At 32.2% G+C, this 13,719-nt stretch overlaps 2 protein-coding genes across 5 annotated transcripts; one reads left to right on the top strand and one right to left on the bottom strand.

The window, feature by feature from the left end:
- Positions 1 to 223: 223 nt before the first annotated feature.
- On the bottom strand, positions 224 to 6,116 carry LOC145052603 (DDT domain-containing protein DDR4-like). 4 transcript variants are annotated; one of them, XM_079000531.1, is made up of 13 exons: positions 5,779 to 6,116; positions 5,205 to 5,627; positions 4,990 to 5,100; positions 3,732 to 3,818; positions 3,607 to 3,644; positions 3,437 to 3,518; positions 3,255 to 3,361; positions 3,018 to 3,168; positions 2,208 to 2,300; positions 1,830 to 1,950; positions 1,693 to 1,735; positions 1,393 to 1,602; positions 224 to 1,094 (listed from the first exon to the last, which is right to left on the bottom strand). In XM_079000531.1, exons 2-13 carry the CDS (start codon positions 5,598 to 5,600, stop codon positions 305 to 307), a joined length of 2,229 nt encoding a protein of 742 aa, XP_078856657.1. In that variant the 5' UTR covers positions 5,601 to 5,627; positions 5,779 to 6,116; the 3' UTR covers positions 224 to 304. The 4 variants fall into 4 exon arrangements, with proteins under 4 accessions (XP_078856657.1, XP_078856721.1, XP_078856600.1 ...); XM_079000595.1 differs by having other exon boundaries at positions 5,783 to 6,116; XM_079000474.1 differs by having other exon boundaries at positions 5,205 to 6,116.
- A 4,301-nt stretch (positions 6,117 to 10,417) lies between these two features.
- Positions 10,418 to 13,356, top strand: LOC145051812 (uncharacterized). Its single transcript, XM_078999642.1, has 12 exons — positions 10,418 to 10,570; positions 10,747 to 11,017; positions 11,103 to 11,196; positions 11,305 to 11,432; positions 11,709 to 11,827; positions 11,932 to 12,128; positions 12,225 to 12,312; positions 12,449 to 12,517; positions 12,777 to 12,851; positions 12,956 to 13,048; positions 13,117 to 13,178; positions 13,251 to 13,356. Exons 1-12 carry the CDS (start codon positions 10,418 to 10,420, stop codon positions 13,354 to 13,356), a joined length of 1,455 nt encoding a protein of 484 aa, XP_078855768.1.
- The last annotated feature ends 363 nt before the right edge of the window (positions 13,357 to 13,719 follow it).

The raw sequence follows: 13,719 nt of genomic DNA, 5'->3' as shown, positions 1-13,719 counted from the left end.
TGTTACTTTGTTGCACCATGAATCAGCAAATCCCCATTAAGTTGGTTGCAATGTAAAAGTAGAACATATAAAAACGAATGATCAATCAATTGACAAATCTTCTCGGCATACGTTGGGGACAAGCTGCATAAAACTTCACCAACGAAGCACATATATATATATATATATATATATATATATATATATATATATATATATATATATATATATATATCCTTCTAAGTTGCAAAAACTAACAAATATATTTATATATTTATATATAATATCGTACAACTAGCTTCCCAAGCCATGAGTTGGGAAACCCCTACAAATTATCTGTATCTTCGTCTTTCATTGTCTGGCCATCTTCAAACCCCGGACCTGGTGCAAGCTCATTAAGATCAAGAAACCGTCTTTTTTGCGAACCACCTTCAAACTCATCTTCCACCGGCTCATCAACTTTCATAGCTTGTGGTTCCTTATGTTCATCTTCCTTTTCCATCTTAGGCTCATCTTCAATAACGGGTCCATCCATCTTCACCTCCCCATTATCAATATCATTGTCAGTATCACTCCCAGTACCAGTATTATCGTCACTTCCCATGGGAAAACCCGGTGTATCACTTTCACTTGCTTCATGGTTTTTATTCGGCCCATTTAACTTCTCGGGCTTGGCTAACTCGGGTTCGGAATCAGAAAACTCATACTTTGTGTAATCAATACGGTTACGAGTGGCCCGTTTACTGCGTCGGAGACCGTCTTGGAGTTCAACAACCGACCTTAGTTTTGTGGCCCGACGGGCCCGACCCGAAAACTTGTTGGATCTTTGTGGAACATCACTGTCTTCACTTGCACTTATTGACGCATCCCCTTCATCCTCATCCTCTTCTTCTTCTTCTTCCTCCTTGGCATTTTCTTCATCCCAATGATACTCTTCATCTCCTTCACCTTCAGAACTACTTGACATCTTTCTCCTTCCTTTTCTTCTTTTTAGATATTCTTCATCGTATACTGCTTCACCAACTATATCATCGTCACTGTCACCATCATTGTCGGAAACGGCTTCTACAAACTCGTGTGCCGAATACCTTTGAGGCCTCTGCCTCTTCCTGTTGCTATACATAAACAGAATCAGTGTTGCTTCTTTTTCACTTAATGGGGACAGTGTTGTACTTTGAAAAATCTACACTAACATTTTGATATTTTTCTTATTGGTATATTGTAGTATGCAAAATCTACTAGATTATATGATTGGGTAGATGGATGTTTCAAATTGCAATGCTATGATTAGGTAGATCTTTCAGGAGATTCCTTTCATTTCCTCAAGTGAAGTGTGATTTTTTATAAATACAACACTTGATGGGACAAAAACAGGGGGTCAGCCATGGACAGCAATCAAAAGCAAGGGGGTACCTTCGATCCAAGGGTTCAGATGCATATGCATGATCTTCATCGGTTTCATCATAATGAAGTTGGAGTGAATGTGAATCGGGTGATGATGGAGTTGGTGAGGGTTGATGAGAAGTTTGTGATGGAGCGCCATTTGTGGAAACCCCATTTCTTAAACCTTCTCTTCTCACGCTATGTTCCCTCACACTATGTTCTGGGGACGCTTGCTTCCTTCTGAAAAAAAAAACAAAAACAAAAGATTGACAAAAATGCCACAAGAATCCATACAATGAATTAAAATAGTTAAAGTAAAAAAGAAATTACTTGGTTATCTTGATAGCCTCATTGATTGATCGGTCATAATCATCTGCAAAAGTTGCAATTTTTATAGTGACAGGAATAAAATATAAATGATGAATAATAATAATAATAAGATTGAAAATGAGTGTGATTAATCTGACCAAAAGTGTAGGATACGGGCTTTCTGCCACGTAAGGAACGTCCTGGACCAAGTGCATCAATAATCATGCTATCAAGAAGAAGAGCTTGTCTATGCTGTCTCTTGAGTAACTTCTCTTTCCTCTGCGCACCAACAACAAACAATTACAACACTCATATTATATTGCTTCTCTCTTATTTGGCTTATTATAAAAAGTCTGGGAAAAAGTGCTTTCCCTGTTAAATCCTAACTTTTTATAGATTTGCCCTCAGTTATTGTTTCTTTTCGTTTCTCCAAATGGGCCATTTAATAATAACTCTCAACAATACGAATTTAGTGCATCATGCAAGAACAGAAAGTGGTCCAAAATATGGAAGAAGATGCAAGATTCTTTGCTTACCTTATGGACCTTCTCAATCTCTGGTAGGATGTCATCTTCTAGTTTCTTCCCAAGTGAAGACTCGGTACGATTTTTGCTAGAAGATAGTTTTTCCTATCGAAGGAAAGTTAAAAATCTCAAGAGTTCAGACAGTGAAGAAAATATAAAAACTGTGATTCCATCAGATGAACATTAATATAAATGTTTCAAAAACATGATCTGCTTGAAAAAAAAAGGAGGCATTTCGACTCCAAATATTGCTTCGTGACACTTTACTAACTATTAGTTTGGTTGGATGGAATGGAATGAGTCATTACATTCCATTCTAATATTTGGTTGGTAAGTAGGAATGGAATGAATTTTTTATATTAGATGTAAAATACAAATTACAGTTTTAACTCAACTTGCACATTTTTAACATTTAGCAAATGAACACTTTTGGAAAAACAAAAAAACTAAACATAATGAAAACGCAATAAAGCTCAAACAAGATTTATAATAGATACATATTTTCTAGTTACTTTTAGAAAATATGATTTTAATTTCTTTATAATCATATGAAAATTCATAAAAAAGATGGATAAACACCAGTTATATTGCAGATTTTCACTTGAAAAAAAAAATCCCCTGACTAAGGTATGAAAATTAATAAAAATGAAAGTAATCACATTCTTGAAAAGCCCATTCCATTCCATCGGAAAGAACAAACAGCTTTTTCATTCCAGATGGAATGAACCATTCCGTTCCTTCTTTGATTCTATCATGCACCAAAAAACACTAACTAAAGCATTTTTCAACAAAGGAGCAGAAATCATTACTAGGAGAACTTACTGAAACGTCTTGAAACTCATCCAAATTAGTAGCAATTGTTTCCCACTGATACGATGGAACAGACTGTACATTTTTCCCCTTCCCTTTCTTCACTTCCACTGTCCTAATTTCACGGTATAACCTCTGTCCAATGATAGGATCATCCTCGTACCTTTTCACCAAAAAAAAAAATTAAATCAAATCAAAATAGACTTTGGGTTGACTAAAATCATTACATGACAAAGATTGGCAAAGTACCAGTAAGAAACTCCATGAGAGTCGCCACCTGTACGTTCTTTACGAAATGCTGAAAGAGGAACACCATGTTTTATAGAGTCATCTATATAGCTTCTTATATCTTCTTGCTGTAACAGTTCACAGTGGTTAATAAACCATGCAACAATGGATAAAAAACGGCTGTATTTAGGAGAAAGGATAACCTCAACACGAATGTCACATAAGGCTTTCAATATGATCACACGAACACCAGGATCAAGTGTGTTATATGTTTCAATTTCCGCCCTGAAAGGGCAAGATATGGTAATTAGTTAACTACAAATGGAAACAGATGACGGCATATACAATTGATCATAAATGTAGCACAACTTACCCATGTGATGCTACAATAGGTAATTCCCCCTCTGCAACCTGCAATAAGGTTTCAAAAGCAAACTCAGTTGTGAATAAAAAAAAAGTTATGACAATTTTAATGCTGAAAATGAAAATATAATGTACCCAGTGCCACCAATCTCTTAGCTTTCTGCATAAAACAGTAACCCATGTGTTTCTTCCTAACGCCATCCGAGTAACTGGAGGTATTGCCTAAATAGAAAAAATCAAAGTGAAAAAAGATATAATGAAGAACTTATAGGAAAAACATGAGCCACAATAACCAAATGTGACATTTATTAGAAGTAAATGTATCAACTAGATTTACGCATATAGTTATATTTTGCAGGATCGACGAAACAAGGAAATTAAATTCACTCAAGTTACTATTTCCTTCTTGGGCCATTTCAGAATTCTTTTTCATTTAGACACTATAATTTCAAAATAAAAGAGACATATGATATACTAAAGCCTACGCATTGATTGACTAGGAGCCATATTTTATTTTGACTCCCCAGTCTTTTTTTCTGCACTATGTCTCCTTCTTAAAATACAATTTGTGAAAACAATCAGAGTTAAACAAGTTGGAAGATGGGCACCTAAAATGCATGTATACAGATACAAACCCTAGTTTTCAACTTCATTAGGCTGATTGTTCTTTGTTCTTCCTGATTCTACCATTTTTATAGAGTTCTGCTGCTTGCATTGTAATATGCACAACAAGGTTTAACTATAATAATACCTAACTTAAACTAGTAAAGGGGTGCGTAGGTTGGCAATCTTCTCATGGAATCAGAGGTTAAGTTAATTTTTGTATTATACTGTTATGCATATGTGTAACAACAAAGTTTTTATATTAAAGAAGCCAAATCACCCCTTTTTGTTACTGACCTAGATGATTGATTAGTTTTAACTAAAAAATGTCAATCTATGTCTAGCAATCTAAAAACATAGGGATAGCCAGTGAATAAGGTAAAACTTGACCTACCTGACTTAAACCTATAAGTTTATGAACATGCATTTATTAAGCATACCTTCCAATACCTCAGCTCCTTTCATCTTATGTTCATACTTCATATGGAAGCATGTTCTATACTCTAAAGGTACAAACTTTTAAGCATAGTTTGGACCCTTTCAAGATTATTTCTGCATTTCACATGGATATGTTCACTTTTATGAACTAAAAAGACAAATGCACATGCTAAAGTGTAAGGTCTCTCCTCGAGCATGATGAAGGTAAACCATAAGTCCAGGTAAGGAAGGTGATTTATGGGGACAGAAAGAATGAATGGTATGAACATTGAACAATTAACATGTACACTAACAATTGTTCCAAAGTTAAAGATTCTTTCATAATTCATATCATATATGCACACCCACCAACCTTCAATAAAGGAATATGAATGTCACCCAAAGTACCATTCGGTGTAATCAGGGCTGTTTCGAACTCTTCAACAGAAAACTCAACTTTAATATTCAAAAGAGGCCTATAAACCTGCAAAACAAAAACCCACAACAATTACTCACACTTCAACCGCTTTGAATGGAAACAAAATTGAATCTTTTTTTGAACATTTTGATTTGTTCTTTAAAGCTCACATTAAAAAAATTAAGAATTGATGCTAGCTCCCACATAGACCTAATACTCCATCGCGACAACTGTGACAGCGGAGGCTCTCGCACCAACGGCGTCACGATCGTGCTGTACGGGTTAGGCGGAGAAGGCGGTTGCTCTTCTTCTTCTTCTTCCTCCTCCTCTATTTCTCTCCGAGAAGGCCGCCGTCTGGATTTCTGTTTCCGTCCACCCGTCACAACCGCCGCTTCCGCAGCGGCAGCTGCGTACAACCGTGCAGCGGAACGAGCAGTACATGCCCGTGAAGGCCTCTCTCTCCTCACTACAGCGTCGCTTCCATTGTTATTGTTTGCAGCAGTTTTATTGTTGTCGTTGATTTCGCCGTCGCAATGGATCGGCGATGAGGATGGTTCGTCAGACATTATGAGGGGATCGCGCGGAGCAAAAACCTGGGGTTATGATTATTTAGTTAGGGTACACATTAGAGATCATTGGGTTGCATTCAAGAGAAATTAATATCGAGAAGATTTGTTTCTTCCTATAGAAGTCGAAGAAGATGAATAACAAGCTCCAAAATCAAACACCATCATCACAACATACATACAAATTTATCGTCTCTCTGTCCCTTCTGGTGGTTTAGAGAGTGAATCAAATAGGAGATGCAATTTTGGGTAAAAATTAAAGGGATTTTTCAAAATTGAAGAGCAGAGATGTGAGAAATTGTGGAAATTGCGTGTAAATTCAGGAAAACATTAGGGTTTGATTGGGTGAAGTTTAAGGAAGAAGAAAGCTAGGGCAAAAAAGGGGAAAATCAGTTTGTGTTGGACACAGGCAAGAATTTCGAGGGCATTGAACCCAAAAGGACCGCATCAGCGCAGTTTCTCCTCAAATCTGTCATGTGAATGTCTTCTCAAATCTCAAGTCTCTGTGTGAATATGATTTTCTGATTTTCTTTTTAATATTATTTTACTATCAGAAATCAAATATATTCAGGTTATTCTATCTATCTATTCATCTTCGTATCTAAATCTAAAATTTTAGATAACAAGGGTAATAAAAATTTGTTAATTCTATTAAATAAAAGATAAGTGTTACAATCTTAAAAGTAAGAAAAATATATAAGAAATAATTTAAGAGTAAGAAAAATATATAAGAAATAATTTAAGAGGATATTTGATTTCTTACTAAATATTAATCAATGTTATAAACCTCTTGTATTTTTTCGCGAAGATCCCAACTTGAAATAATATTTCAATGTTATAAACCTTATGTGTTTTCTGGAAAGATCTCAATTTGAGATAAATGTCAATGTTATAAACCTTATATGTTATATGGGGAAGATTCCAACTTGAGATAACATGTCAATGTTATTAATCTTAGATTCAAACTTTAGAATCTTAACTTATGTTCATTAATAAGAGGTGCAGCATGAAATGATCCCCTTATTCACATCATATAGTTAAATATCGTGCATCCAAGCGAGATGTAGAAACCTTAACTCGTATGAAAGAAGTAATTAACTATCTAAACCTTAGAGGAGATTAAGTACCCTTATTCGTAGGAGAGATGATCAGTCTCTATTCATAGTTACTATGTGTTTTGGTAAAAAAACGACTAGATGTATATCAACCAAATTGCATGAAAAGTTATGGTGTTGTTATTAATGTGAATATGGAATTGAAATCAAAATAACACAGGAGGTTTACAAGGAAAGCCGGTGATCTTTGTCAGGATATCCGACATAAAATCTTGGGAGGTGATAATGATCATCTGCCTTGTATGATCTTATTGATTTGAACATAATTACATAGATGAGCTTGATAATACGATTACAAATGATAAAGTGAGTCTATATGAGTAAGGTGTCAGAGAGTTGTCCTCGTTGTGTGTGTTTTATAGGTGTATTTATAGTCTAGGTTACGTAACTAAATGTTTGATATTTTCGGGATCCTGCTGAGCTGGTATTTACAACATGCTTTGACTTGGTATTTCCGGGTCTTAAGCCTGGTTGGACTGATTCTTCATTGTGAATGAGTCCTATGTTGACCATTTCTACACATCTCACTGTCTAATAAACAAAACTTGTTGTCCTACGTGTCCTATCAAAAATTCATTCTTCTGCCCATGTTAAATCCCAGTTTTACCCCTACTTCGTTAAACAGAGCATTACATAAGGAAATTAGATTACATATGGAAATTAGATTAGATATGGAAATACAGCAATATGGCAAATTGAAATTTGAAAAATGGAATATGGATAGATATCTTATTATGGTATGATTATCAATTGTATCCCTTACATTTAATTTTAAGGATTATGTCGATTTGATCGTATTATGCTCAATATATACTTGATTCATACGATATGAATCATTCTTTACAGCATCGTCTTCCAACAATCAAGCATCATCGACAATCAGCGACTTCAATTCTTCGGTAAGTTTCTGCTTCTCAGTTCTGCTTTTCAATGTCTGTGTTAATCATAATTGAAAATTATTTCTGTTACTTAATGTGTATGTGTGTGTGACAATTTAACTGATACCTTATTCGTATTTCACTATGAGACATCGTCGTAAATAAGAACGATCAAAAGAACAATTAAAAACTTATTTAACAATCATAATTCGTCTTAATATGGTTCAGGTTTAATTTGCGCATTAGATAACAAAAATTGATTTTTCAAGTCAACTATATACGATTTTCATTCATTTTGTGTCAGTAGTTTTATGATTTCATCTTAAATTCTATAATCATCTAACATCTATGTATCTAATAAACATCAGTATTCTGCAAATGTAAATTACCGGTTTTACCCTATCTTTGTTTCACTGAGGCTGTCAAATTCTCTGTAATCTTCATTTTCTGAACCTGATATGCTTGATATCAGAGACTCTAGGAGAAGCAGTATACTGAATTTTTTTTTTGTTGTGTTCAAGTAAATCTTAAAGGAAAACTAATAGAATTTTAACCGGTAACACGATATTTAACTTAAATTCTTATACAGTTCAAATATACATACAAATATGTTTTTAAAGACTTTTATTAACAATATATATGCAATAAAATTCGAAAAAATTACATATAAATGCATTGTACTTTTCTTTTACATGTTATAAGTAAGTTCAAAGAACGAAAATGCCCTCGCCAATATATATATGCAATAACATAAGGAAAGAAAAATGTTTTCAAACAATACAGTACAAAAAGGTTAGCTCCTACATCCAAGCTCTTCTTATCTTGTGATGCCTGCAGTGGAAAACAGAATTTAAAAAATAAAAACAATTTTTATGCACCTTTGAAAAGAATAAGAAGCCTAAAGAATTTTTTTGTGAAATATTCAACTCTACCTTATTCACTCGTATTGGCTTCCCATACAGCTTGATCATGTTTGGAACTTTTATTGCCTGCAAATTTTAACATGTTTAGATATTAATTCCGATTGTTAAGCAATCTTTGTAATTATTATGACTCTTAATCATTAACAACTAGATTGACAGAAGAATTACAGCAACAAACACTACTTACATAATCAACATCTTCTTTACTTCTGAACTCTACAAAGCCATAGCCTTGGTGGAGATTAGTTACTCTATCTTTATGAACATACACGTTAACCGAAGAATAAGAAGAACAAATATAAATACAAATTCAAGATTAACCTTTGTATGATTTGTTTAAGCACTAATTAAACCACACAAAAAAGGCAATAATAGAAGAAAACAAAAATGTTTTTAGACACTACATTACAAAAAAAAAATGGTATGTGCAAATGACGAAAATGCCCTCACCAAACTTATAGAAGATAACTTTACAAAGCTTGTGTCGTATCATGTGGTTCCATGGGATATGTGTGTTTATTGATGGTGTAAGAGAAAAAAACAATTATGTTTTTAAAGAGTTTTATTACCAATATATATATATATATATATATATATATATATATATATATATATATATATATATGTTTTTAATGTCTGTGTTGTTTTTTTCCAATCAGTTTCTGCTTCTCAATGTGTATGCGTGTGTTAATCATAATCAAATTTTGTTTCGTCTTCTTAATGTGTATGCGAGTTTGTGACTACTTTTTTTGTATAATATTTTAAGTTATATATATATATATATATATATATATATATATATATATATATATATATATATATATATGTTATCATAAGGTTTGTGATACAATATTTTACACAATGAGCAAAATTGTCATCATGTGAATTATCATTGAATAGACTCTTCATCAGTTGAAGTATATTGGTAAATGATATGTTTAACTTGATTGGCATCATCCATTGTACATGCAGTAGCATCACATGGCCTAATAATAATGTAGTGTTGTGCTAATGAAAAAGATAATAGAAAAATGACTGAAAGAATATGATGAAAACCACAATAATGAAAGAAATGTGAAAATCACAAGTCATGATTGATACAGAATAATTTGACGTGATCCTTCTCTAACTCCTCTAGCTAGCTTTTAAGTTGCTCATGTACAATGCTCTTGAACTCATTGATAAGTCATGTCATACATTCATTGAGTTGCTTTACAAAAGGTGGATACCTAACTAATTGGCAGATGTATGCATTCATAGCTCCAGGAACTAGCAGAAACATATTGCAAGTACTCTTTCTCTAACACAAACTGATGTTGTAAGAAAATCATTTAATTACACATAAGGTTTGAAAAGGTTTTACACCCTGATGGAATTAACAAGGAGAGAAAAAGATAAGAGATATAGGGAACAAGCCAGGAATTAGTTTAACTGAGATCAATGGTTTTAGATGATTGATTTGTGGGTGGTGATAAATCCTATCTTACATGCAAGTGTCTATATGGTGTGTTACAATATCTATCTCATATGATCTTTGTTCATGAAACTAATGTTTGGGATTTGTTCCAGAAACATCAAGAAAGTAGGTGTTTGTTCTCCGAATTCTGTCAGATTTGGCAGGAATTAGAAATAAATTCAATTATGAATGATGTACAGGGGTATATAGTTTCTGTTAGCCTGTTGTTTCACTTATCATTATTATTTTTAATTATGAATGATGTACAGAGTTATATAGTTTATGTTAGCATGTTTCTTTCAGTTTTTGTTTTCTTTGTATGAATGTTTGAATATAACCATATTGCATTATTGAGTTTGTTCTTATATTATTAGTACTCCATAGACATAATGGTAATTTTATTTCTGTTTATAATTTATGTGTGTACTTTTCTGTTATAGTGACAATGGCAGATAGAAACATCACTTTGATTAAAGACTTGGACAACATGAAGGATGACTACACACTAAAAGTGTCTATCATCCGGCTGTGGAGATCACTTTCAGATGGCAACCCCACTATTGTCAAATCAATTGAGATGATACTCATGGATGAAATGGTAAAATCTACTATTCCAATAGCATTATTCAAAATCATTTTTTTGTTTATTTGATCATTCCAATAATATTATTCAAAATCTTTCATGGTCGAATAAGATCTTCAATGTTGACCAATTTATATTTATTAAAATATCACTTTTTAACAGTATATAATATTCTTACCCTGTGTGAATAGTGTACAAAAATCCGAGCAAGTGTGTATCCAAGAGATTTTCAAAGGTTTGAGTCCAAACTGAAAGAATATCAAGCTGTTTACATCCGGTCCCCCACTATCGCTCCTAACAGATACACTTTTAAAATAAGTGATGTAACCTCCAAGTTAAATTTGCACTCAAGAACAACTGTTAATGAGTGTCTACACTTTCAATCCAAAACAACATATGGCTTTTCTTGTGTTTCTTTTGAAACAATAATCTCTGCAACAGCTACCTCTAATGACTCAATCGGTAATTTTTTCCCCTTCTTGATTGTATATTATAATTAATTCTTTAATTTTACGTCATTTTGACATATTGTATTATCATTTTGTAGATATTATTGGTGAAGTTGTTTCATTAGGAAAACTTGATTCTTGTGATGTCAGCAAATCTCTACATAGGCTACCTTTACAAATCAGAAACTTAGAGTAACCAAAACTTTTCTTATATTATATCTTATATTACATTCATTACTTTACAACTTGCATGTGTTATTTTAGTATTATATATTCATTTAATCATTATTATTTTTGCAGAGGTTTGCAGGTTAACATGACATTGTTTGGAGATATTGTATACCAGTTGATTTCTTATCTTGAAGCTTATAAACAAGTTGGTCATGTGATTGTCCTTTTGCAGTTTGCAAAAATTAATGTCTATAACGGTACATTTTTTATACAAAGCATCCTTATTTTAGTCTTTTATATTACTCATTCTTTTGACTATTTTATTTTGTTTCATCAGGAACACCTTCCGTTAACAGTTATTTTGAATAAACACGGATGTTCATAAATGCTAATCTTCCCGTAATTGTTACCTTCACAGATAGGTAATAAACTATTTTAATAATTCATCGTTTTTTTGTTTTTTTTTTTTTAAATAATTTTACTAATTTTATTTTTAATCTCCTAAATTAAAAACAACTTGGTTGGATTACAAGGACTTCAAAACCCTTCTTCTTCTTTGACTGTTGATAACTCTCAATCATATTCGGAATCTGATGACTTTTTGAATAATTACAAAGTTAAAAATGTTGTCGATTTGATAGAACCACAAGAGGTATGTGAATATTTTAGTTGTATTGATGTGATATTGTTTTCTATTTGACAGATAATCTAATTGTATTGTTTTTATGATCCTTTTGATATTTTTTATTTTTTTAGGTCGGTCAATATATCATTGTTAGGACCATTTATGCTATTCACCAAGATATTGATTGGTATTATGATGCGTGTACAAATTGTAGAAAGAAAGTTGAAACAAGAGATGTGTTCAGCGGTCCAGATAATGGTGATGCAAGTGTGGTTTTAAAATGCTATGGTGATAAGTGTATAAATAAGAAGATCTCTTCTGTTCCAAGGTTTTTTACATTTAAGAAAATATGAAATGAACAAATTAACTACATTATTAAATATTAAACATATTTAATATTTATTTATGTGGGAATGTTTTATAGGTATAAAATACCTATTCGTGTGCAAGATGATTCTGGAACAATCACTCTAACTCTCGAGATGCTTATAGACTCGTCAAAAAATGCGCACGTGATCTTATAGAGAAAATCAAACAAGTATAACATAATTACAATATTTTGTTTTATTAATTGCTATTACTTTTTGGATTTTCTTTACATTAATGTGCTTTTAACCATAACTATATTATATAACACATTTATTCCAGGCTGGGGATAATCCAATATTGTATCCTTATGACCTCAAATGTCTGGAGCATAAAAAGATGGCTTTTAAGGTAGATGTTAATAGTTTTAACGTTTCCAATAACTACAATCGGTTTGGATACTTGGCTATACGGTTGATAGTAACGTTATCGATGCTTTGGAAAAAAAGTTAGCTGTTGAGGTATTTATATATTATTTTTATTTCTTTTTTTAATATTACTTTTTATGATCCATACTTTTCTTTAATGATCTTCACTAATTAATTGTAAATCTCTATCGATTGAGAGCTATGTCCCACAAATTATATAAATATTTAAATTTCTGAATCAGACAGGTAGTCCTGCAAATGCTAATGATACAGAAATCGCATCTCATGAAGCATCTCATGAAATGAAGTCCTTAAAGGTTATATTATAAATCTACATTATTTAATTTTATATAGTCTATTTTAAAAAGTATTTTTTGTTAATATTTTAGTACTAAAGCTATTTACAACATTTTGTTTTAAGGATGCGATCTCACACACAGGTGATAATTTGACCCCTTCAATGCCCGACAAATTTGAAGCTACAAGTCCGTTCAAGTATAATTTGCCAACAATGGTAAAAAACGAAACGTTGGACATACCATTGATGTTGATGAGTATGATAATGCGAATTTGTCCACCAAGGTCCCTCGATTGAATTCCAAAGTTGATGGCAACACAGGTCTATTAATACCAAAGATTGAAAAGTAATTTCAGATTGTCCTTTTTGAATCAACAATGTTCTTGAATATTGTTTTTTTTTTGTTTCTCTTTCACAGTATTGCTCTTTTTGGTGTCCACTATTCAAACACTGATACTTCTTGCTTTATTTTCGCTGTTATTCTCTATGTTAATACGATTATGCTTTTAGGGTTATCATTGTAATTAGACTAATCTTCTTTTAATATATGTGTGGCATATATATATCTGTCTATTTATGGTGTAAAAGAATGAAACAAATATGTTTTTAAAGAGTCTTATTAGCAATATACTAATTATTTAATGATGGTGGTGTTGACAAGGATTAATTCGTTTCAAGCATATACAAATAAGAATATTATATGCAACTAAATTACATGACCTGTATTTACAATCATGGATACTAATAAGGTATATTTTTAGTTCTGGGCAAGGATATATTAATTTTAAGCTCATAAATAATTTTTCTGATGAAATTAAAGTGATAAGATAGATAAAGAACAGACCTGTGGAATGTTTTGTGGGCAACAATGGAGTTTCCATCAAAGA

This window comes from Lactuca serriola, chromosome 1 (genome assembly GCF_051521515.1).
Source record: "Lactuca serriola cultivar US96UC23 chromosome 1, Lser_US96UC23_V15, whole genome shotgun sequence".
Classification (NCBI taxonomy): Eukaryota; Viridiplantae; Streptophyta; class Magnoliopsida; order Asterales; family Asteraceae; genus Lactuca; species Lactuca serriola.
Note: the sequence above shows the minus strand (reverse complement) of the source record. Positions and strands in the feature narration are given on the sequence as shown.